This window comes from Mastigoproctus giganteus, chromosome 6 (assembly GCF_048544385.1).
Source record: "Mastigoproctus giganteus isolate SK-2022 chromosome 6, ASM4854438v1, whole genome shotgun sequence".
In the NCBI taxonomy this organism is placed as follows: domain Eukaryota; kingdom Metazoa; phylum Arthropoda; class Arachnida; order Uropygi; family Thelyphonidae; genus Mastigoproctus; species Mastigoproctus giganteus.
The window spans coordinates 193,580,775-193,603,095 of record NC_143580.1 but is presented as its reverse complement, the minus strand read 5'-3'; the positions used below and the strand labels follow the sequence as shown (position 1 = coordinate 193,603,095).

Sequence of the window (22,321 nt, the reverse complement as noted above, 5' to 3'; positions counted from 1 at the left end):
GGGATATTATCTTGCATTTATTCATCGATATCCTTATTGGGTTCAAGATAGGTGAGTGCATGTTAAACGCCAAAGCAACTAAGACTGTGAGGCAATAGTATATTTTATCTGTATTTTTTCGTATATTCTGTGATCGATGCCTGTTTGCTTGATGAAACCGAACTTCCTGGAGAAATAACTATGCAGCCCTCGCCTGAGGACGACTAACTCAGCAACGTTATGACAAAAGCCCATAAAATATCTTCACTTCATCGAAGCGATTTGAACCTGGCATTTCCACCAGGTGTGGAGAGGACGGTGATTATATCCAGCGTGCTACCCGTGAGAATATTCAAGAGAGGCATCGTAGCCTATGATGGTTATATTAAAACTTTTAACCTCATCCATTTAACTTTACCCTTTAATGCGATCATTGCTAACATAAATGAAAAGATTTCATGCCCAGACAGAATATCCACAGTTCTTGAAGCTGAACCTGAACCTAATATCCAATAGTATCCTATCAAATTGGTCAGACAAGACTTCCCCTTAACAAACCCGTGCTGTGTCTGAGCGATAATTGATCATCTAGACAAGACTTCAGTTATAGTTCAGACACAGCATGGGTTTGTTAAGGGGAAGTCTTGTCTGACCAATTTGACTGGATACTATGATGTAGTCACAAAGGAACTGGATGCAAAGAATAATTTTGATATCATATGTTTGGATATTAGAAAGGCGTTTGATACTGTTGCACATGGAAGACTGCTGCATAAATTGAAGCAGTGTGGCATTGGAGGCAAATTGCTGCTACGGATAAAGGGATGGTTGAGTGGGAGAAGACAGAGAGTGGTAATTAATGGACACTGCTCTTCGAGGACTAATGTTATTAGTGGAGTCCCTCGGGGTTCAGTGTTGGGCTCATTGTTGTTTTCTGTATTTATAAATGATACTGATGATGGTATTTCAGGCTTAATGTCCAAGTTTGCAGACGATACGAAGGTTGGCAGGGTTGTTAATGACACTAATGACAGTATGCTGCTGTTGCAACATGATCTATAAAAGTTGAGCAGATGGGCTGAGAGGTGGAAAATGAAGTTTAACATTGACAAATGTAAAGTACTACATATGGGAAGCAGTAACCCCAGAGTAACGTATCAACTCTATGGTACTACACTGACAGTGGTATAGAATGAAAAGGATCTGGGAGCAGGTAGATATGAAGTTTTCTGGGCAGTGCAGATGGTCTGCAAGAGTATGGTGTTTTGTCAATGATATACAGAAATTTTTCTAGCAGGGATAAGGAGGTGATTATCCCCTTGTATAAGGCAATGGTCAGCCCACACCTTGGGTAATATATACAGGTCTGGAAGCCTCATTTTAAGAAGGATGTAGAGCTATTGGAACGAGTACAGAGAAGGGCAACAAGATTAGTGAATGGAATAAAGGGTTGCTCTTATGAAGAAAGGCTTAAGTTTAGCAAATTACAGTGTCTGGAGACTACTACTAGTAGTAGTGGTGGCATGTGATGCAAGAAAGCAAGTGTATGAGCCTATGCAGCATCAGCCAAAAAAAAAAAAAAAAATCACACCATTCCCTCCAAATGCCTGTCTAGTTCCTCCTGAAATTTATTCAACCTATCAACTTCCACAACGACAGATGGAAGTTTGTCCGAGCAATTAACCACCCGCTGGCTAAAGGCAAATTTCCGCACATCTATTCTACATCTGTCCTTTTTTTAATTTGAATTTATGCCCCGTTAGGTTCGTAATCTGAACAAGTGGAAGTATCCCATCAGAATTCAGTGTGCTCAACCCATTCAAGGCCTTATACACCTCAATCAGATCACCGCGATTAGACTAGGCACCTGCAAGGTGATCTGATTGAGGTGTATGAATGGTTTGAGCATGCTCATGCTGATGGGATTCTTCCGCTTGCTCAGAATAACAACCTGAGCGGGCATAAATTCAAATTGAGGAAAGACAGTTGTAGGATAGATGTGCAGAAGTTTGCCTTTAGCCAGCCGGTGGTTGATTGCTGGAACAAACTTCCATCTGTCGTTGTAGAAGTTAATAGCTTAAATAGATTCAAGGCAGAACTTGACAAACATTTGGAGTGAGTGCATGGGGGAAATAAGGGTTTTTTTTGGCTGATGCTATATAAGCTTGCTTTCTTGCATCATGTGCCTTTGCTAATGCTAAATACTAATTAAATTTGCGACCATGATCTTTTCTCTCGAACAGTCTCATCTGTGTTAAACTCACTCTCTCACTCAAGCACTTCATTCTTCCACTTTGGAATTCCAAACAACAGTTCCTGAATATTCCAAAATCACATTTAAATACATAAAACGTTATGTAACCGGCAATCATTTTCTGAATTATGGGTCTCTTATTCCCCATGCTTAAAAAAAAAAGTTTTGGCATGCGCATTCTGTTTCTCTAGTTCTCTCCACTTGTTGTGAAACATGTAGTACTTTACAAATGTAAACTGAAATTTACATATGTAGTACTTTACATTTGTAAAGTACTACATACGGGAAGCAGTAACCCCAGAGTAACGTATCAACTCTGTGGTACTACACTGACAGTGGTACAGAATGAAAAGGACCTGGGAATAATTGTGCAGGCAGATATGAAGTTTTCTGAGCAGTGCAGACAGTCTGCACGAGTAGCAGGAGTTTACAGTTTTGGAACTGTAAACCCCTGCTATACCTGATCGGGTAAAACTGGATATATCGGGTAGCCATCCGATGACTATCTGGTTTAATCAATTTCAGAAGGATGACAACTCTCAAGGTGTTCTCAGGTCAAATCATCTCCCCAAATTTCTGAGATCTATGCAATTGGCACATTCCACTCCTTGTTCTCAGAACAGAACCAAAGCTTTGATTCATCTAGAATTTTCTCAAGCTGTCCGACTGGTTCCTCCCTGGATAGATGCTCGCAATAATGCTGACACTCCAGAAAATAGGAATTGACGCACAAAAATTTGCTGCAAGTCTCGCGTATCGTCACTCACTTCTCTACTGGATTCCTCTCTTCCTCCTCCTTTAAGTTTAACCTCGCGTGCTTCATTTCGAACGTTTACTGTGCACCTCCAGGACACTGACAACTGTTAGCACTGCTGTATACTTCAAGCCCTTAAATTGAATCTCTGCACCAGCCACCTGGACTAATATTCTGCTGCAAATAGGCCGGAGACACATGGGGAACCCAGTTTCTCTTGAATTGAGGATACTGGATACATTATATTATAATATGACTGATCCTGGCCAGCTACTTAATGTGAACTGTTAGATTGTTATTTGCTTTAATTCTATATCTTAATGTTTACAGCATATTATCTTACTTTTTCTATCGGGAATGTAATTCATGATTCTGCTGTGGTGGGCAAACCCACAATAAAGATTATTTATTAATTACAAATCAGAATAACACCTAATATGATATGTGACCTTGTGTAGAAATCTCAGTCGGTTTGAAGATGGGTAAAGGAGCAGTAGACTCTATTTTGCATGATTCACAGCAGAAACACCCATCTGAGACACTCATCTCAGACAATACTAAGTTTTAGAACGTTAGAAGGATTGAAGTTAACTAAGTTTTCATTATCCCATTGGTGAATTATCTGGAGATCGTCATTCAAGAAATTGGTAATGAATATTCTATAATTGAAGCTGTTTGGCAAGACGAGGTTTCTCAACTGGAAGGTTGAACGTAGTATTCTCTTTAGCTGAAACCTATAAGTTGTGGTGAGATATTGATGGATAGAAGGAAGCCAATAGTTTTGGCAGAAGACAACAGTACTCAGCTACTATTTGGTAAAGAAGCGAGTTTTATACTCTAGATCTGCTGAAATTGCAGTATGGATTGATTATTAATTATTTTGAAATAATATTTGCTGCTTTATTGTAGGCAGAAAATGCAGTGGGAAATTTGGATACAAGCCAATTGCGATATGCAACAATCTCATCTTATACAACCTTAGCACATTTTTTGGAAAACAGTTTTACAACGGGAAAGTGTGGCCTTAGCATACTTCACTTGGTATAAGTACACCACAAATATTTGTGCCCTCTGCACCAAGAGCCGTTTTCTTGTTTGTCTCCACATTACTTTTTTTCTAAACAACTATTTAATCCGTGCAAATCTCAAGCTTGCCCTGTCATGGAACATTGTCACCACATGTGCGATGGTGTCCCCAAAATCTCTGTAAAGTTTCTGGATTCCATTCAAAAGAAGATTGATTAATGATCCTTCTCTTACGAAGTCTGTCCTCTTTGTCTCGTAGAAGTACTATTTCTGCTGCACATACCTTTTATACATATTTCTATGGCCACTGTTCTTCTGAATTGGAATCTTTAGTTCCCCTACCATCTTCCAAAGCAGTCCGAAAATGTACTGCAACTAGTCATCATCCATTTTCTGTCCAAGTTTAAACTCATAGAACCAACTTTTTTAACTCCTCATTTATCTCTTCGACTTATCTTCTCTGAAACAACTGTCCTTTTCATATATTTTTCAAAAATTGCAATGTATAGAAATTCCAAGTCTAATGTCGACAAGTACCTTTTGTCTTTTGTCTTTTCGCCTCTCAATCCATGCATGGCACAGTCCCGGTGTAATCGAGTGGTCAAGCGAGAGCTTGCAAAAGCATACGCATTTGAGTAGACCACGATTCCAGCCCGCGCGACTGCTAAATGCCATTGAAGATTGTATTCATTATCGAAATTAGCATTAGCGTTAGCATTAGTAGAGGCGTTTGATGCAAGAAAGCAAGCTTATGCAGCATCAGCCAAAAAAATAAAAATAATAATAAATAAATAAATAAAAAATAACCACTTCCACTTCACCCCTCTGTTCGTTCGAAATACCTGTCCAACTGAGCTTATTTAGGCTATCAACTTCCACGACAAGGGATGGAGGTCTATTCCACCAACCAACCACCCGCTGGCTAAAGGCAAATTTCCTCACGTCTATCCTACATCTGTCTTTTCTCAATTTGAATTTATGCCCTCTCAGGTGATTATTCTGAGCAAAAGGAAGAATCTCATCAGCATTGAGCATGCTCAAAAAAAAAAAAAAAATAAAATAAATAACATGCTCGAAATGACTAACTGAAACTCCTCTGATGTCTTCTGGTCGGGGCAGAACACAAACAGATCGTTTAAGTAGTATAGGTTCTAAAACTTGTGTGTTTGGGAGTTTCATTTAAAAATTATTGTAAATACACAACACAATAAGGACTTTTAATGCAAAAAGTTAATACACAGTAAGGCCTACTCTGGTCTCAATATCAGACTCGACTCTTTCGGGCATACTGTCTACCAACTTCTTTTAGGTGTTCGCTGGCTCTGGCAGCAAAGGCTGTCAGAGCCAATGTGTAAGAGGGCCATTTTGACTACCCTAATCTGGCAGTCCAATTTCTCACATGTGTACATTGAGGTTGTGGCCTGGATTCGCTGTCGTTCACTTCAACTTTACGCTGTTAATTGCACAAAGCAGTACTATATGGTCCTCATTGTGTTACATATAGAAATGTCAAGCTGATGTCAACCAGGCCTGTGTACATAGTACTGATACAGTTCAAGTAGTGCGTAATTATCCAGAATGGTTCAAGAGGTCATGCACTTCATGGTTTTCGGCATTACCATGTAGTAGTGCCGAAAACCGCAGATCAAGTCTGAAAAAACCATATACCATCAGAAAGCTTTCACCATATTGGAGGTGGTACCCACCCCCCAATGGGAAGCGCAAGAAACATTGCTTGATAAAATTTGTAATTACATTAGCATCTTCTGCTATCGCTCTAGAGTCCGTGAACATCGGGAACGACACTCCTCCAAATGCTGTTTCGCATTGATCATCGTGATATTGATCCTACACACACACAGTTACTTATGATTGAACCTAATGCTGCATAGCTTTCTATGGATAGCTGACATACTGATGATGTTCCTATGGCTTGTTAGAGCTGTTTTATAATGTTTTCTGTAGATGCCATAAAGCACACGAGGTACTCCACATATTTCAAATTCGATCACTGGTTAAGAAGTAAAAAAAAAGAAGGTGCACTTGAATTTGTGGTTGTATTTGTTTTTGCACCAAAGCTGTTGTCATTGTAGAGTTTAGGCACATCAGCAACTAATATGCCTGTAAACTGGGTGCTATCTAAAAACAATTTGCTGTTTGTTGGACAAAAAGAAAAAAAAAAGAAGTTTTTGGGGAGAAAACCATGCGACCCTCTCTCAGACCGACTAACTCAGCTAAGTTGTGAAAAAAGGACCCATAAAAATTCCTCCCGTCACTGACGGAATTCGAACTCCGGTCTTTTTCACCCAGTGTGAAAAAACGGTGATTATACCAACATGCTACTCACGGGGGGGAAAGGGGTGCCGCCAAAACAGCTAAGACTGCGCGCCTTCAGCATATTGTGTATGTAAATTGCTAGTATCCTGTGGTAGATTTTCCTGTTTGCCGGGCGAATAAACGCAAGCAACCCTCTCCTGAGACCAAAAAAAGCCCTTAAGAGCTCCTCGTGTTGTTGATGGGACTCGAACCTGAGCCTTTTCTACACGGTATAGGCAGGACGTAGAAACTTTCCATGGCCACGCATAGTCCTCCATTTAGATAGCCTTAGTCTCTAAACCAGTAATTCCCACCTTCTATCTGCAGACTGCCTCAGCGATTCTCAAAAGCTGTACTGGTAAGTTTGCAAATTTGAAGATCCAAAATAGCAGCAAAAATAAAAAGAAAACACTGATTTCTGTTTTGCTTTTTTATTTAATAAATTTAACATAAAATTTTTATTCAGCATTAATTTTTGTTTATTTTTTTATTTAGCGCAGTGCATAGCTGTAGGGTTCCACTTAAAAAATGTAATTTTAATAGAATTATTTATTAAGGGATTATACGAACGGTTTTTCTTACCGGTCTGGTCTGCCACTGTTTTAATACCTGCAGTAATTTCTTTCTAAATAATTATTTTTTTAAAACTTTAAAAACTGCAAATTAGAGGTTATAAATTTTTATTTTTCATTATTATTATTATTTTTTTTTATTTATTATTATTATTTTTTTATTTATTATTATTATATTTTCATTTATAGGTCGATCCAAATCTTCGGGTAATACTGCTAGTGTGAATGCTAGTAGGTAGATAATCTTTAAAAAAACAAAAGTGGGTTCCTTGGCGAAAAGTTGGGGTACTGTGGGCAGGGGCAGTCCGAGGAAGATGGTGAATTGGTTATAGCTGCTTATTATCAAAATATTGCCTTTTTTTTTTTCACTCTTTTTTTCTGCTACACATGATGTCCTCCTGGGACCGCCCTGGTAAACTGACGCGCATTCCTGCCTTTATTCCCTTACCTGTTCTTACAGATTAATTAAATTGAATTATCTTTTAAAATTTTGGGCTTCGCATTCCCGATGAAACGTTGAAATCTGGAAATCTTGGCACAGAACAGTAATGCGTGAAGATTGTTATCTACGATGCTGGCGTAGTACAGCACAATAAATATTTCTCGGCTAGAATGGCTTCGTATACTTTGTGCAATTTCCAGAAATTTGTTTCGTTAAGTAATCATCTAATTAAGAGAGTTTTATGTGTAAACTCTAATAAATTTTCTGAACAATCTATAAAATTTTCAAGGTTGGTGGCATTCGTTTCTGGAATTTCCAGTGATAAGATAGTGAGTTGTAGTGACAAGCATAGGTTGTATTAGTTTAATTTTCCAGTTCAAAACTAAGCTAGATGGTGTTTTTATTAGTAACATGAAAGTTGTTACTGTGTCAGTGTATTTATACAAAATAGTAATAAAATAAATAAATAATAAACTGTTTCTGTAGCGCAAAGTATAATGTGGTTTGTGGCATGTCTACTTTTAGTTTTAAGGATTGGGTACTTCTGGGTTTATGGCTCGTGTATTTTTTGGCTACTTTATGGCGTGTGAAAAGGTATTCTTAGTTTGTGTACTTTGTTAGTCGCAGTATCCTCATTAGGCCTAATTATTACTCCTGACGAAACTGCTGAGGATATAAATACATTCTCTTCAGTGGTGCAGCTATTACATGACTCACTCAAGCATTGGTGGTTTGAATTGCTAACCCAAATGAAATCAGAATTTCTAACCCAAATGAAATTTCTGAATGGGCCAAAATCATAGCTGTGCTACAGATTCTCATATATATATATTTTTTATATTCTAATTTTGACTCATTTTTTGATAGGGCTAGACCATTCGTTTAGTGAATACCAATCAAAAATATGAAACAGTGATAAAAATTTCTGGAGTAAGCTTTAACTTAGCAATGATATTGTGTAGTTGAAAAGGCCCTGCAGAAAAATATTTTTTGCTCCCAAGTCACTGATTTGGAATTAGTGGTGGTTTTTATATGTGCCTTTCTAATTGTGCCTCTAGACTTGTATATGCATTGGTTTTTTTTCTCCTTTATATTGTTTGCTTTGTGTAAACTGAGAGAGAGGGAGAGAGAGTAGCTAATAATCTTTACGTTATTACATTTTGTCTTGCCAAGTACAAGTACTGCCTTTTATTGCAATGGTAAGTTTTCTAATATCAAAGAGCTTTTTATATTATTTTTATGGAATAATCTTTACATTTTTCCAATTTGTCTTGCCAAGTACAGTTCATCACATAATGAAACACTGCCTTTTATTGCAATGGCAAGTTTTCTAATATCAAAGAGCTTTTTCGGAGATCACCATCTCATCTGTTTATAGAGTTTGTAAAATTTGTATTCACAAATTGTAAGTCACCTAACTGGTGTATTTGCATTCCAGAAAGGTGTCACAAAAGTATTCTACTTTCATGAAAAAAAAAGGGCCAGAATGTTATTCTGACATCCAGTGTGCTGTTAAACTTAATGCTTCAATAGGACGCAAAAAAAAAAAAAAAAAAAAAGCAAGAAATCACCACATTTTACAATCCTGCAAAAGTGGGGAGGGCTTGTGACATAGTTGGACAAGCCGTGTGCTATGATATCAACTAGCTAGAATCTTTCCATTTGCTGGTCCATTGTAATTTTTTATTCCTTAATGAATTTAGCAGGTGTCAAATTGCAAGTGATATTTCTTAGTAATATTACACATGCAGACAATAATATTTAAAGAATGCTATTCATGATAAAAATAAATTTTTTCTTTTCTATATTATCTATAAAAATCATTTTCAACACTTGGCATCCCTGGTGGGAAAGGACGGAAAGAGTGGAAAAGTGGTATTTTTACAATGGGATAATGGTTTTCAGTTTATCTCTCGTTAAAGAATCAGAAGCATGTATGTATCAATTAAAATGGTCAATATACCTTAAAAAGTGATTTATTTAAAATAAAATTGTAGACAGCTGATATACAGATTCTGGAATAAGTGATAAAATTTTCACATGTGTAATGGTTAAAATGTTTAATAAAATTCATTTGAGACTGGAAGAATTTATATGGCTTTTTACACACCTTGGCAGAGCTAATCAGTCTAAGGAGAGGGTACTTTGTAATTGTCGTTTGAAAACTCATATTTTTTGTTCAGCAAGCTGAATGAAGCATACGCACAAACAGACACTATGTTCTGATGCCTTAGTTGCCTTGATATTTAACCCCTTTGCCTCTGGCTTGACCAGTGACCTTTATGAACAGAATTCAAAAATTATGGGATTGAGTTATTTTGGACTGGGGCGACAGAGATGTTTTTGGGCTTTCTTCTCACCATGGCTGAATTAGTTATCCACTGGAAAAGGTTTCTTGACAAAAATATCCAGTTTTTTTTTCTGTAAAATTGGAAAAAATTGTTCTTAAAGTCAGGTGGTTTTAATGTGTTAATATGTAATGAAGTATAGCATTAATGGTGGCCATCATGTCAAGTACAATTAATTTTTTTCATAATTCTTTGGCACATTCAATTGGTGTTTAATCTATTGAATGTGCTGTAGAGAGATCTTGCTTACAAATTGCACACCTAAAGTTTCAGAACAAAGGCATCTTAATGTTATTTGTTTATAGTTTTTATCATCTCTGCAACTAGTGTGCTCTGAAAATTCATATTAGGATTAGTAGTGGCAAATGATGTAAGGAAAGAAGCTTATACAGCATCATCCAAAAAAAAAAAAAAAACCTTCTCTCATCACTTATCCATCCCTTCTAATACTTTATCTAATCTCTCCTTAAATTTATTCAAACTATCTACTTCCACAACACTAGATGGAAGTTTGTTCCAACAATTTACTCTCTAACTGAAAGCAAATTTTTACCCATCTGTCCTGCAACAATCCTTTCTTAATTTAATTTATGCCACCTTGTGTGTGTTTTCTGAGCAAGAGTAAGGATGTATCATTTCTCATTGCAGGCATCTAGTTTCCAGATGCTACAATTTGCAGAAATGAAGTTCATGGTAAGAGTACCCTTTTATGTTTCCTGACTAATTTTGTTGTTACTCTTCTTTGCACCCATTCTAGGTGCCTCCGTAGCCAGGTGGGAAGGAGCAGCAGTGCGTAGCACACGCTTCTTGATTAGACCGGGGTTCGAGCCCGTCACCACCAAATACGGAGGATGCAGAAAGGTCAGGGAATGACCACCGCATATCCTGGAGCAATATGGCCTAGTTGCTAATGCTCCTAATAACCAACCAACCAACCGCACCCATTCTAACAGACCCACGTCTTTCCTAAAATGAGGCTTCCAGATGCTGATTTATATTTTTTAACACCACATAAATAATTATAAAACCAAAAATATTTGCATTATCTCATATCTTCTCAGTTATTTTCTTCATTGTTATTTTGAATCAGCATCTGTAATTTCACCATTTTTTCTTCTAAAGAAATCAAAACGTACATCAACTAGTCAACGTTCACTGACACTTCAGTTGGAAACTCCAACTCCAAACTAACCTTTTCTCTTCATCATTAATCTCTTCTTCTGTTGCTTGGAACAACCTTCTTTCTTATATATTTCCTGAAAATTTCAATTTACAAAAAGTTTAGTTTGGTTTTGACAAAAATCTTCTGCCTCCTTAGGCCATACATATACTAGAACAGTTTTTCTTAACTGGTGACACATGTACTCTTAGGGGTATGTGAGAGAAGCCTTGGGCGGGGGGGGAATATGTCAACTGAATTTGAGAAAACTGGATTATATGTTGAATGGAATAACAAGAAGGTGTAAATAAGATAGAAAAATGGGGAATTAGTCTAGTGCAGTCGAAGGCAGCAAATGCTAAGCCTAAGCAGAGCATGGACAATAAAGTGAGAAAAAGAAAAATAATAATAAGGGAAGAAAGTGAGGGAGATAGAAGAAAACTAATAAAATATGCATAATAAGGAATAATCACAAAATTAACAATATAAGGATGTTACCACACAACTTACAAAACTGGTCTCTCAACTTCTGTCACTCACCATCTCCCTCACTTTCTTTCCTTATTATTTTTTTAAAATAATTTTTAGCTTTATATAATATATTATTTATTTTATTTATTTTTTGTTTTAAAGAGGGAATTTTGTACAAAAAGGTTGAGAAACACTGTGCTAGAGTACTATAGGTTCTAACAACCTTTCAAACTTTGGACTACCATAAAAGAAGGAAAAAAAAAGAAAATCTAGTTGAGCACTTTCATTAACAGCATCTTATGTATAAAAATATGCTTTTAAATTTTATTTAATCTTTCAGGTTTTCTGTTTTTAAGATTATAGAAACTATAAAATCTCACTACCTTATTTAGTGCAGAATCAAATCATATTAACCTGTATTAATCGTGCATTATCTTAGAGGATTTGATAACCCTAGGGGCTCACATCTGGTGTGTATGGGCTTGGCACACCGAGGGTCCTGAGCTGGATATCATCATTCTTCTCTTTCTTGGTGATTCCCTTCTACTTCTGACTTTTGTTTTCCCTCTCTCTCAAGGTAACTCGGAAAATTTTTTTTTCTGGTGCAGCATAAGCCTCAGGCTGGCTTCCTTTCACTATATGGCTAGTAATAATAATAATAAATAATAATATGGCTTTTAAATATGATTTCTGCTTGAAGCAATATATGGAATAAAATAATATGGGGTGTCTGGGAAAAATACTGTATATATACCTTTGTTCTACATTAGGAAATATTGGAAACACTCCATAAATGTAATTGAATAATAAAAAATAAAGGTACATAAAACTACAGACAAATTTAAGCCTGCGAGTTCTGATTTATTCGTGTAAAATAAATGCTTATTTTTAATATGAACACCAGGATTATTTTTATTTACATGTATTGATTTTCATCTTTTCCAATGTAGTGAATATACTCATATATTGTACAAGTTGTTGTTTTCTACATAAGAATTTAAAAATTATTGACAGTTTTAAGTGTTTATTTGAAATTTGATATGTGGTCACTGAATTTATTATTGATACTTTTTTTGTTATGTAGGCTGATGATCAGCACACATCTCTCTTATTGCTTTGGTATAATTCCAAAGGCAGTAAGCCACCCAGCCATTCCCCCTCCCCCCTTTCTTCTACCTTCATCTTTTACCACAGATCCAGGGCAGACCTGGGTTAGAGTAGAGGAATAGGATAATTATCAGCCACCAAGATTATTCCAAAGGCATAATGTGGACATCTTGTGATGTGTTTGAAATAACTGATTTTATAATGTCAAACATATTTCAGTAGTTTTCTTTTTGTATCACAAATTTTAATCATCATATTATTTGTTATTTTTATCTGTCCATTTTTTCTTTTTCATTCTGTCAATATCTTTGTTTTCCTGGCATTTACACTAACTTTTGATTGCATTTTTCTGTATGTTTTATAAGAATATTGAATACTGATGTATTATCTCATATTTATGAGGTAATATCTCAAAGATATGTTATTGCATTGTTGACTGGCAGTGGTGGAGATAAAGATTAAAAAATATAATTACATAATAAAAAAAAAGTACACATAAAACTACAAACAAATTTAAGCTTGAAAGATTCTGGTTTGTTGTAAATAAATGCATGTTTTACATTTTTACTTACATGTAATGTTTCTCATCCTGCCTGACATAAAATGAATATATTTCTCTATCTTCTACTTCATAACATTGTGTGTCATTGTCTTCTGTGGTTTTAATTATTTCTTTCCTAATATGTGTTGGAAGAATCTTATAAGATTCTTCTTATTTTTATGACTTTTCCTCTTTTCTACAAAAATTCGCCCATCACCATTCACCCTTAGCTAATTAAATATTGGTTTGTACATTATGGGCAGAGTAGTGGATATTTTGCTCTGCCACCTGTTTTAAAAAGATCTAAGATTTATTCCTGTTGTAAACTAGAGGAATTACCTATAAAGTTTTTTTTTTTTTTTTTTCTTTTATTTAACTCAGGATTGTAGTTAGCTTATCTCACGTGGACACATATGGTTTCTTCCTCCTCATATGTGCATGCAGACCAGCCTAGAACTGATGCAGTTTATTAACATCATATACTGACTCCTTGTGGCCTCCTAAGTTACCTCATTGCTTACCTTAAACAACCAGTCAACTCTGCTTCCTACGATAGTGTAGTGTGAGCATTAGGAAGAAAAAATAGACGTGGTTTCCACTATATCAGCTTTTACAGCCTGTGAAGGGCACCTCCGTAGCCAGGTGGGAAGGAGCAGCAGTGCGTAGCACACACTTCTTGATTAGACCGGGGTTTGAGCCCATCACCACCAAATACGGAGGATGCGGAAAGGTCAGGGAATGACCACCGCATATCCCTGAGCAATATGGCCTTAGTTGCTAATGCTCCTAAAAAAACCAAACAACAACAACAACAGCCTGTGAAAAGATTTTAAGTAATCATTCAGTATAATATTTCACTATTTAATAGTTATAGAAAGCAAGTCATGTTAGGAATATTTTCAGTTAGAATATCTTCGGAACTAGTAAAACTTGACTGGATTCTTCATTTATTTTTTCATTTAAATGCAAACTAAAGTTTACAATTACTAGAACAAAAATTATAACTTCTGGCCAGTTTTTTGTAGTACTTAGGCTGTGTCCCACATTATGAATTATCCTGGTATTCCAACTTGTATTTCTTCTATTATCTTGAAGTCTTTATTTATTATTATTTTATTTATTTATTTTTTGGTATCTGAAATGGCAAATGTAATAAAAAAATGTTATCCTTTATAATAATGGTTTTCTTTAAAATGTATTACAAATAATGAAAATAAGAAGAAATGTTTTGATTATTTGTAATACATTCTGAAGAAAATCTGTATGCTGTCTCTCAGGTGCATAATCCCTCAAAACAAATAACTAGTGAAATGTTATAATTCTTTATAAAATTTGTATTTTTTTGTTTATAAAATTTTAAAAAATTATATAACTTTTATTGTAGCAGGAATGAAGTAGAAGAATACGATATTGTGGTGGTTGGTGGGGGTATTGTGGGAATGGCCACAGCTCGAGAACTCATACTCACATACCCACATTTGAAATTTTCTGTCGTAGAAAAGGAGCACAAATTAGGTATACATACTTTTTAATAGATTTTGTGATTATTTAGAATAATTAATATTTTTTGAAGGATATTTTTTACTATAAATTTTAATTAACACTTTTTAAATATTATTATAAAGATAATAATTTATTTCCCTTAAAAATGCTTATTTAAATTAGCTTGCCAAAAAAATTTTTTTTCATTTCCATATTCTAATAATTTTTTTATGCAATATACATCCAACTCAGTTTGACATTTTGGTTTTACTTATATTGTTTCTGCATGCTAATTTAGGTTAGCTTGGGCTCCCTGTATAGTAACCATGCTGTTTGCCTCTCAATTGGAAAGATCTGTGTTTAGTTCTTTTTTTCCAGAATAGAGTGATATATTTCTGTTGATTGCAGCCATTTTTCATTATTTCACTTCATTTTTTTTCCTCTCAAACAGAGAAAAAAAAAAATTAAAATGAAATATTATTCAAATTTCAAATATATAAGAAGTAAAAGCTAATAAATGAAACATCATTTATTAGCTTTTACTTCTTATATATTTGAAATTTTTATCTGTAAACTTCTAAAAGATTTATAGGTTTTTCTGTATGATTTATTATTCAGATAAGTAGTTACCCATGTTCTTAACTGAGTAAATTGAAAGAGAGTGAAGTGATTAGAATCTCCTGTGTAAAGTAAAGCCTTTGTTATATGGGTCACCAATCAGAATAATTTTCATCACAGTCCATATAAAAGAAATGTAGCTCACGTCATCTGGATCATTTTTGACATAAAAATTTAATAAATAATCAAGTGAATTTTTTTATTATAACATTTTTATTTCCTTTTATTACAGAATGTAAAGTAAGTTGCATTCCATATAATGTGTGACTGGTTTTTTAAATGACACACCTCAAATTAATGGAACTCACAAAAATGAAAAACTAAAATAATTACTTATCACTATCAAATCACAAATTTTTAGCAAAAGTTTACTGTCGTGATTTGGTCAATCCATTTGGCTTGTTATGATTGAATGCTGTAATTTCCATTATGTTTCCTGAAGTTTAACTCATCCAAGAAATTGGCATCATCAGTGATATGAGTAAATATTTAGTTTCAATTGATGTTACTGTACTGTACAATAATTAGTTTTTTTAAATAAATATTATTAAATTTTACTTGTTTTGGTTGTCCCATACATCTTGTTGGTTGGTTACAATGTGGTTTGCAGTGCTCATCTAAAATTTTACTTTTACTATTTTTTTTTCTGTTAGTTTCCATATTGTTTACCATTGCTTTTCCTAGGTTGATGAGATTGTTCTTAACCTTGACACACCTGAGAGAATGTCTGCTGTCACAGACATTCTCTCAGGTGTGTCAAGCTGGGCTTGCTAATCTGGAAGTCTAAACACTGATGGAACTGATTTTCAGGTGACAATCAAGTCAAGTAGACCGAATTTCAGCAAAGTTTGGTCATTCTATGACAACAGAATCTTCTGCTTGCACTTTCATAATGGCAGGACTGTTCGTAACTGGGTATAATCCCCTTGTGCAAGTCCTGAAATATGGCACCTAGAATACTGGAGATGACTACCCACGTGCGAACCAATGTAAGCAAGGGTCAAAGTGTGGTCAAAGGTATGCCATCCCTCTGTGTTACCAGGCAATATAAAGTGGTAATGACTCTCATCAACCTGTGCAATACCACCACTTTGCTTATTGGAGGCTTGAAGTGGTGGAACCCATATTTAGTCTCCAGAGAAAAGCTCTGCCAACTCCTTATCTCTTCCATCACACAGTATGATTGATGTCTTTTGAGGTTATGATGGACATCATGGTAAGATCCAATCTTCCTTACATTTTGAGTGTACAGCTCTAAAATGGTGTTCATAGGGTGGCTGCTAAATTGTCCAGCGGACCGAACCAATAGGTTCGGTCCAGTGGACTATCTAGCAGGACTATCTCTAAGAGGCTTCCAGATCAGCTAGTGTATAACCTTACTGCCTCTACTCTGCCAGATAGTGACTAGATGGAGTGATTAGTATGTGTGTGTGGGCATTGTCAAGACCATGTTATATCAAGGAACTGGATATATTCTTGCCACGTCTATGCCATATCCAAAAATTTCATTCCTTCGTACAACATGTCCTCACCACCTTTTCTTACTACTGAATACATCATGAATAATCAAATAATAGAACAAACTTATCTACAAAATTATTAAACCTTCCAAACTTTAGCATTAGTAGAGGCATATGATGCAAGAAAGCAAGCTTATTCAGCATCAGCCAAAAAAAAAAAAAAAAAACACACACCACTCCCATTTCACCCCTCCGTTCGTTCGAAATACCTGTCCAGTTGAGCTTTAAATTTGTTTAGGCTATCAACTTCAACAACAAGCGATGGAAGTGGGTTCCACCAACCAACCACCCGCTGGCCAAAGGCAAATTTCCGCACATCTATCCGACATCCGTCCTTCCTCAATTTGAATTTATGCCCTCTGAGGTGATTATTCTGAGCAAGATGAAGAATCCCATTGGCATTGAGCATGCCCAAACCATTCAAAGCCTTATACACCTCTATCAGATCACCTCGCCGGTGCCTAGTCTCCAGACTCTGTAATTTGCAAAACTTAAGCCTTTCTTCGTAAGAGCAACCCTTTGTTCCATTCACTAATCTTGTTGCCCTTCTCTGTACCCGTTCCAGCAGCTCTACATCCTTCTTGAAATGAGGCCTCCAGACCTGTATACAGTACTCAAGATGTGGCCTAACCATTGCCTTATACAAGGGAATAATCACCTCCTTATCCCTGCTAGAAAAATTCCTGTATATCATTGACAAGACACCATGAGCTACTCTTGCAGCTCGTCTGCACTGCACAGAGAACTTCATATCTGCCTGCACAATTACCCCCAGGTCCTTTTCATTCTCCACCACTGTCAGTGTAGTACCGCAGAGTTGATACGTTGCTCTGGGGTTACTGTTTTCCATATGTAGTACTTTACATTTGTCAATGTTAAACTTCATTTGCCACCTCTCAGCCCATCTGTTCAACCTTTCCAGATCCTGTTGCAGCAGCATAGCGTCAGTAGTGTCCTTAACAACCCTGCCAACCTTTGTATCATCTGCAAACTTGGACATTAAACTTGATATCCCATCATCAATATCATTCATAAACACCGAAAACAACAACGGACCCAACACTGAACCCTGAGGAACTCCACTAATAACATTAGTCCACGTTGAGCAGTGTCCATTGATTACCACTCTCTGTCTTCTGCCACTCAACCATCCCCTTATCCATAGCAGCAATTTGCCTCCAATGCCACACTGCTCCAATTTGTGCAGCAGTCTTCCATGTGCAACAGTATCAAAAGCCTTTCTAAGATCCAAATATATAATATCAAAGTTATTCCCTGCATCCAGTTCTTTTGTGACTACATCATAGTATCCAATCAAATTGGTCAGGCAAGACCTGCCCCTAACAAAACCATGCTGCGTCTGAGCTATAACTGAATTCTTGTCTAGATGATCCTGCAGTGCTTCTTTAACCAGTGCCTCCATTAATTTACCTGGAACAGAAGTTAAACTAACAGGTCTATAATTACTTGTGTCAGCCTTTGATCCTCTTTTGTGAATTGGGGTTACATTTGCACATCTCCAGTCTATGGGTACCTCCCCTGAGTCCAAAGAAGCTCTCATAATTATGGCTAGGGGTTTGCTTACTTCCTTTGCTGCCTCCTTTAATATAACTGGATAGATCCCATCCACCCCAGGTGCCTTTTTTATGTTTATCCTCAACAATCTCTCCTCCACTTTCCTCTCAGTTATTACAAAATCATCCAGCTCACTGCCAATGTTTACTTTACCTACATCATTCTCCTTCCTGAATAACTCCTCATGCGTGAATGTAGATGCAAAATACTCGTTTAGATTGTTAGCCACCTGAGCAGGATCCTCAACTGTTGAACCATCAATATCCAGTGGACCAATCTGATTCATCCCTTTCCTTCTTGAGTTTAAATATGTAAAGAACTCTTTTCTGTTTTTCTTTGCATCCTTTGCCAAGGATTTTTCGTAGTCTGCCTTTGCCTGCCTAATCTCCTTTGTGACTTGGTTACAGACCAACTTATATCTATCATAGGCTTCCATGTCACCCATTAATTTGTATGTATCCCATGCATTTTTCTTCTCTGCCACATGTCTCATTAGTTCATCTGACAACCATTTAGGCCTAAACCTTGAACAATATTTCTTAGTTGGTATGTAAAGCCTGGTAGCCTCCAAGATTAGTTTCTTGAATGCTTCCCATTTTGAGTTTGCTGTTGGTAACATCATCAGTTGGTCCCACTGTATAGAATTTAAATACTGTCTCAGACCATCATAGTCGCCTTTACAAAATCAAAAACCCTTCCCTTTACCTCTGATGGTAGTTACCTCCTTGAGTAAATCCCACTTCAACACACTGTGATCACTGCCACCTAGTGGTTCATTTATCTGCAGATTCTTAATGCATGAAGAATCACTACTGATAATCAGATCAAGAGTATTGCTCCCTCTTGTTGCCTCACGAACATGCTGATGTAGAAAACAATCATCCAATAAATCCACAAAAGCCTTGCTAGTGTGCGAGTGACCAACCCACAAATTCCAGTCAATATCTGGGAAATTAAAATCCCCCATTATAAGACTCTCTGATTTACTGGCCCACTCTATTTCCCTGTACAATATCTTATTATACTCATCAGAGTCATTAGGCCTATAGCACACTCCTACTCTCAATTTTGATTTCCCTATGCTTATGTCACACCAAACTGACTCGACACTGCTCTGTCCATCGATGTCGACTGGCTTCACTTCCTTGGACTTTGTGTTTCTTAACTAATAGCATAACCCCTCCTCCCCTCCTGTCCTGTCTATCCTTTCTATACACATTGTATTCCCCAAATTCCAGTTCCGCATTACTTATATCTGTGTGACACCACGTCTCTGATATCCCAACAATATCTGCCTTTGATGTTTTGAGCAATACCTCAAATTCATCAAATTTATTTACCAAACTCCTAGCATTGGTGTACACGCAGGTATACATGCACCTGTTTCTATTCTTAGCTACCCTAACACAACCCATATGTTTACTTGTACCGCAATGACTCCCAGCAGTCTCTGAAATATCCTGCATCTTGTTTTTCAGGCTTCTGCTCATTTCAATAGAAGCAGTGCAAGAATCACTTCCACCTCTGCCAGTGGCTACTGTTAATCTATTAGTCCTTGTATCCCCCCCCAACTAGCAGTTTTCCGACCCACCTAACATTGCCTCGACAGCATCAGCAAAAATTCTTGCACCCTTTCTATTTAAGTGTATCCCATCCCTGTAGAAGCAATCTCTCCTGTTAACAAGTACAGTCCAGGCTGAAAAAAATTCTACCCCTTGAGCCTTGCACAATCCCTCCAGGACCGAATTGATCGACAAGGCTCTCATCATATACTCCCTCCTATCGTGTCTGGGCAGAATTGCAGAGACTTTCAAATTCAACCCTAATTCACGGCTTTTTTTCAACAGTGACCTGTACTTGCTAGGTAATTCCGCCGGTCTCCTACTCTTAATATCATTAGTGCCAACGTGTACAACTATATCACCTTTTGTGCCCTTAAAAGATGATATCTGCTCTACAACGTCATCAACCTTTGCCCCTGGCAGACATACCCTGGTCCTATTCCACCTATCCTTTTTACAAAGCATGTTCCCCGTTTCCCTGACAATAGAGTCACCAACAACTACTAGTTCCTGTGGGACCAGCGCATTTTGCCTAGGGGGCTGCCTCTGTGTTGCCTGATGACCAAGTGCAAGCTCTGGCGTTGATGTGGGCAGCTGAGAGCTTGATGGGCCCCTCAATTTATTTCCTTCGAGGGCATCCACCCTGTCCTTCAAGCTCTCATAAAGGCCCATAACAACTCTGAGTTGTCGCCTGATTTCCTTGCACTCCTTACATCGTGCACACACAAAGACATTGCCCTTGGCAGTATCATGTCCCGTACCCGACTGCTCCGCAAACATCAAGCAAACAGTGCATTTTAAAAGACTGTGATTCAGAGGGCAACTGCCCCCCCTCAGTTCTCCCCTGAACCACAGCACTCCCATTAGCTTGAGCCTTTTGCTTTGCTGCTCTGGTCAGAGTCATGATTCCGATTTAATTCAATAAAATTTCAAAACAAAAATTAAATCCTTAAGATATATCCCAAAACAGTTATGTTTTTTTTTTTTCCGGTATCTAGTGTTTTCTACGAGTTCCCTTTATACAACTTCCGTATCACGTGTACCACTATAGTTATGTATTAATTATTTGTTACGATTAAGTCGTTATATATATATAGAGTTAAAAATACAATTTAATTGACAATAAAGTTTATCAAGATTAATAGATTTACTGATTAACTGACAATATTATATTATGCACTATACTACACTAAGCTTATGCTATCGTGTAAAAATGGCGGGAATTCTCAAACGGTACTTCTACGGACTCGTAAGTATTGATTAGCTTCCAAATCTCGCTATCTCAATTTAGAATAAACTAAGGATCCTGACTAGGTCTATAATCTACTTATAGAAGATAATTTGATATAACAATTGGTTAATAAATCGACTAAATTTGGTTAAAAAAAAAAGACCTCTCGTTCAATTTGTAACACGTGGATTTGATACCGTTACCAATACTAAGTAATACCTACAAAATCTCTGTCTAAGTTAAACTTTAAACTAAGTATCGTAACTAGGAATATAAAGCTACTCTAGAAAATAAGTTAATATGACAATTTAAGCTAATAAATCAGAAAATAAATCAGGAAAACTTCCTTGTTTATTTCACAAATATATGTGGTCTCAGTTTCAATCTCAATGATGTCCATTTCCACTTAAGTCTACCAAAATCCCACATACTTTTTCTGACAGAATCCCAGTTATCAGTTGATTCAGCCACTGCTCATCTCAGTTATGTTCTGTCTTAAACTGGGGGTGAAACTCACCCCCAGTGGAATAAACTTCCCACCCAGTGAAAAATAGTAATTTTTATTTTATAAAACATGAATTCAATAAATTTATGTCAAATAAACAACACAAAAAATCACATCAACTAAGTCTGGTACTTGTTAGGTGGTAGACAGTGAAAATAAATCATTAAAATTCAAGATAAGAAATTTTCGAAATAATTAAATGGGCAATATTTCTGGCTGCACAAATTGTAACTAAATGCCACTATTTCAAGTGTGTGCATTTTCGTTTTATGGTTTTCAGATTCCTTTTATTTTCACAACCAGTTATCACTTGATAGTGTTTCACACAAATGGTCTACTTGTGACTAATTCTTTGTTTGTATATCGCAAATTGGTTCCTGACATATGCTATTGTAATTACAAAGTGTTCCGCAGCTTTTAGGGGAGTCTACAGTCGCTAATTCAATTTTCAGCAGTTTCGCTTTATGATTTTCACTTTTTTTTTTTGTTTTTTTCACAACTTGTGGCTAATTCTTCCTTTGTATACCACAAATGAAACAGTTTGGTTGCAATCTATAAACAATACATTTTATAGCCTTTTTATTATATATGCATCTGTACTGTAATATTACAAGATTGCATGAAGATAAGCTGAGGGCCCGAATGAGTTATCGGAAAATTTAATAAATCATTGATACACATGCAAAGAAGAATAACATTATTACAATACAGTACTTGCTTGTTTGATTATAATTTGTTAGTATGAATCAGAGCTGTAATGCTCAATACGTTCTACATTGATATTAATATTTGTAAAATAATAAGAGGAATTTACCTCAATATAGTATGTAGAACACTTCCGTATGATACTCTCCAGAAA

General features: G+C 36.3%; 1 protein-coding gene across 4 annotated transcripts in view; it reads left to right on the top strand.

Annotated features, from left to right (window-relative positions):
- The first annotated feature begins 6,895 nt into the window (after positions 1 to 6,895).
- L2HGDH (L-2-hydroxyglutarate dehydrogenase) overlaps positions 6,896 to 22,321 on the top strand; it is an 86,339-nt gene continuing 70,913 nt past the window's right edge. Inside the window, exons 1-2 of one of the 4 annotated variants that reach the window (XM_090375589.1) lie at positions 6,896 to 6,998; positions 14,357 to 14,484. In XM_090375589.1, the coding sequence (XP_090231715.1) occupies positions 14,409 to 14,484 (76 nt within the window). In that variant the 5' untranslated portion in view covers positions 6,896 to 6,998; positions 14,357 to 14,408. Of the gene's footprint in view, positions 6,999 to 7,344; positions 7,633 to 8,307; positions 8,543 to 14,353; positions 14,485 to 22,321 lie in introns of those variants that run through there. The other 3 variants (XR_016547079.1, XM_090375587.1, XM_090375588.1) reach the window with 3 other exon arrangements.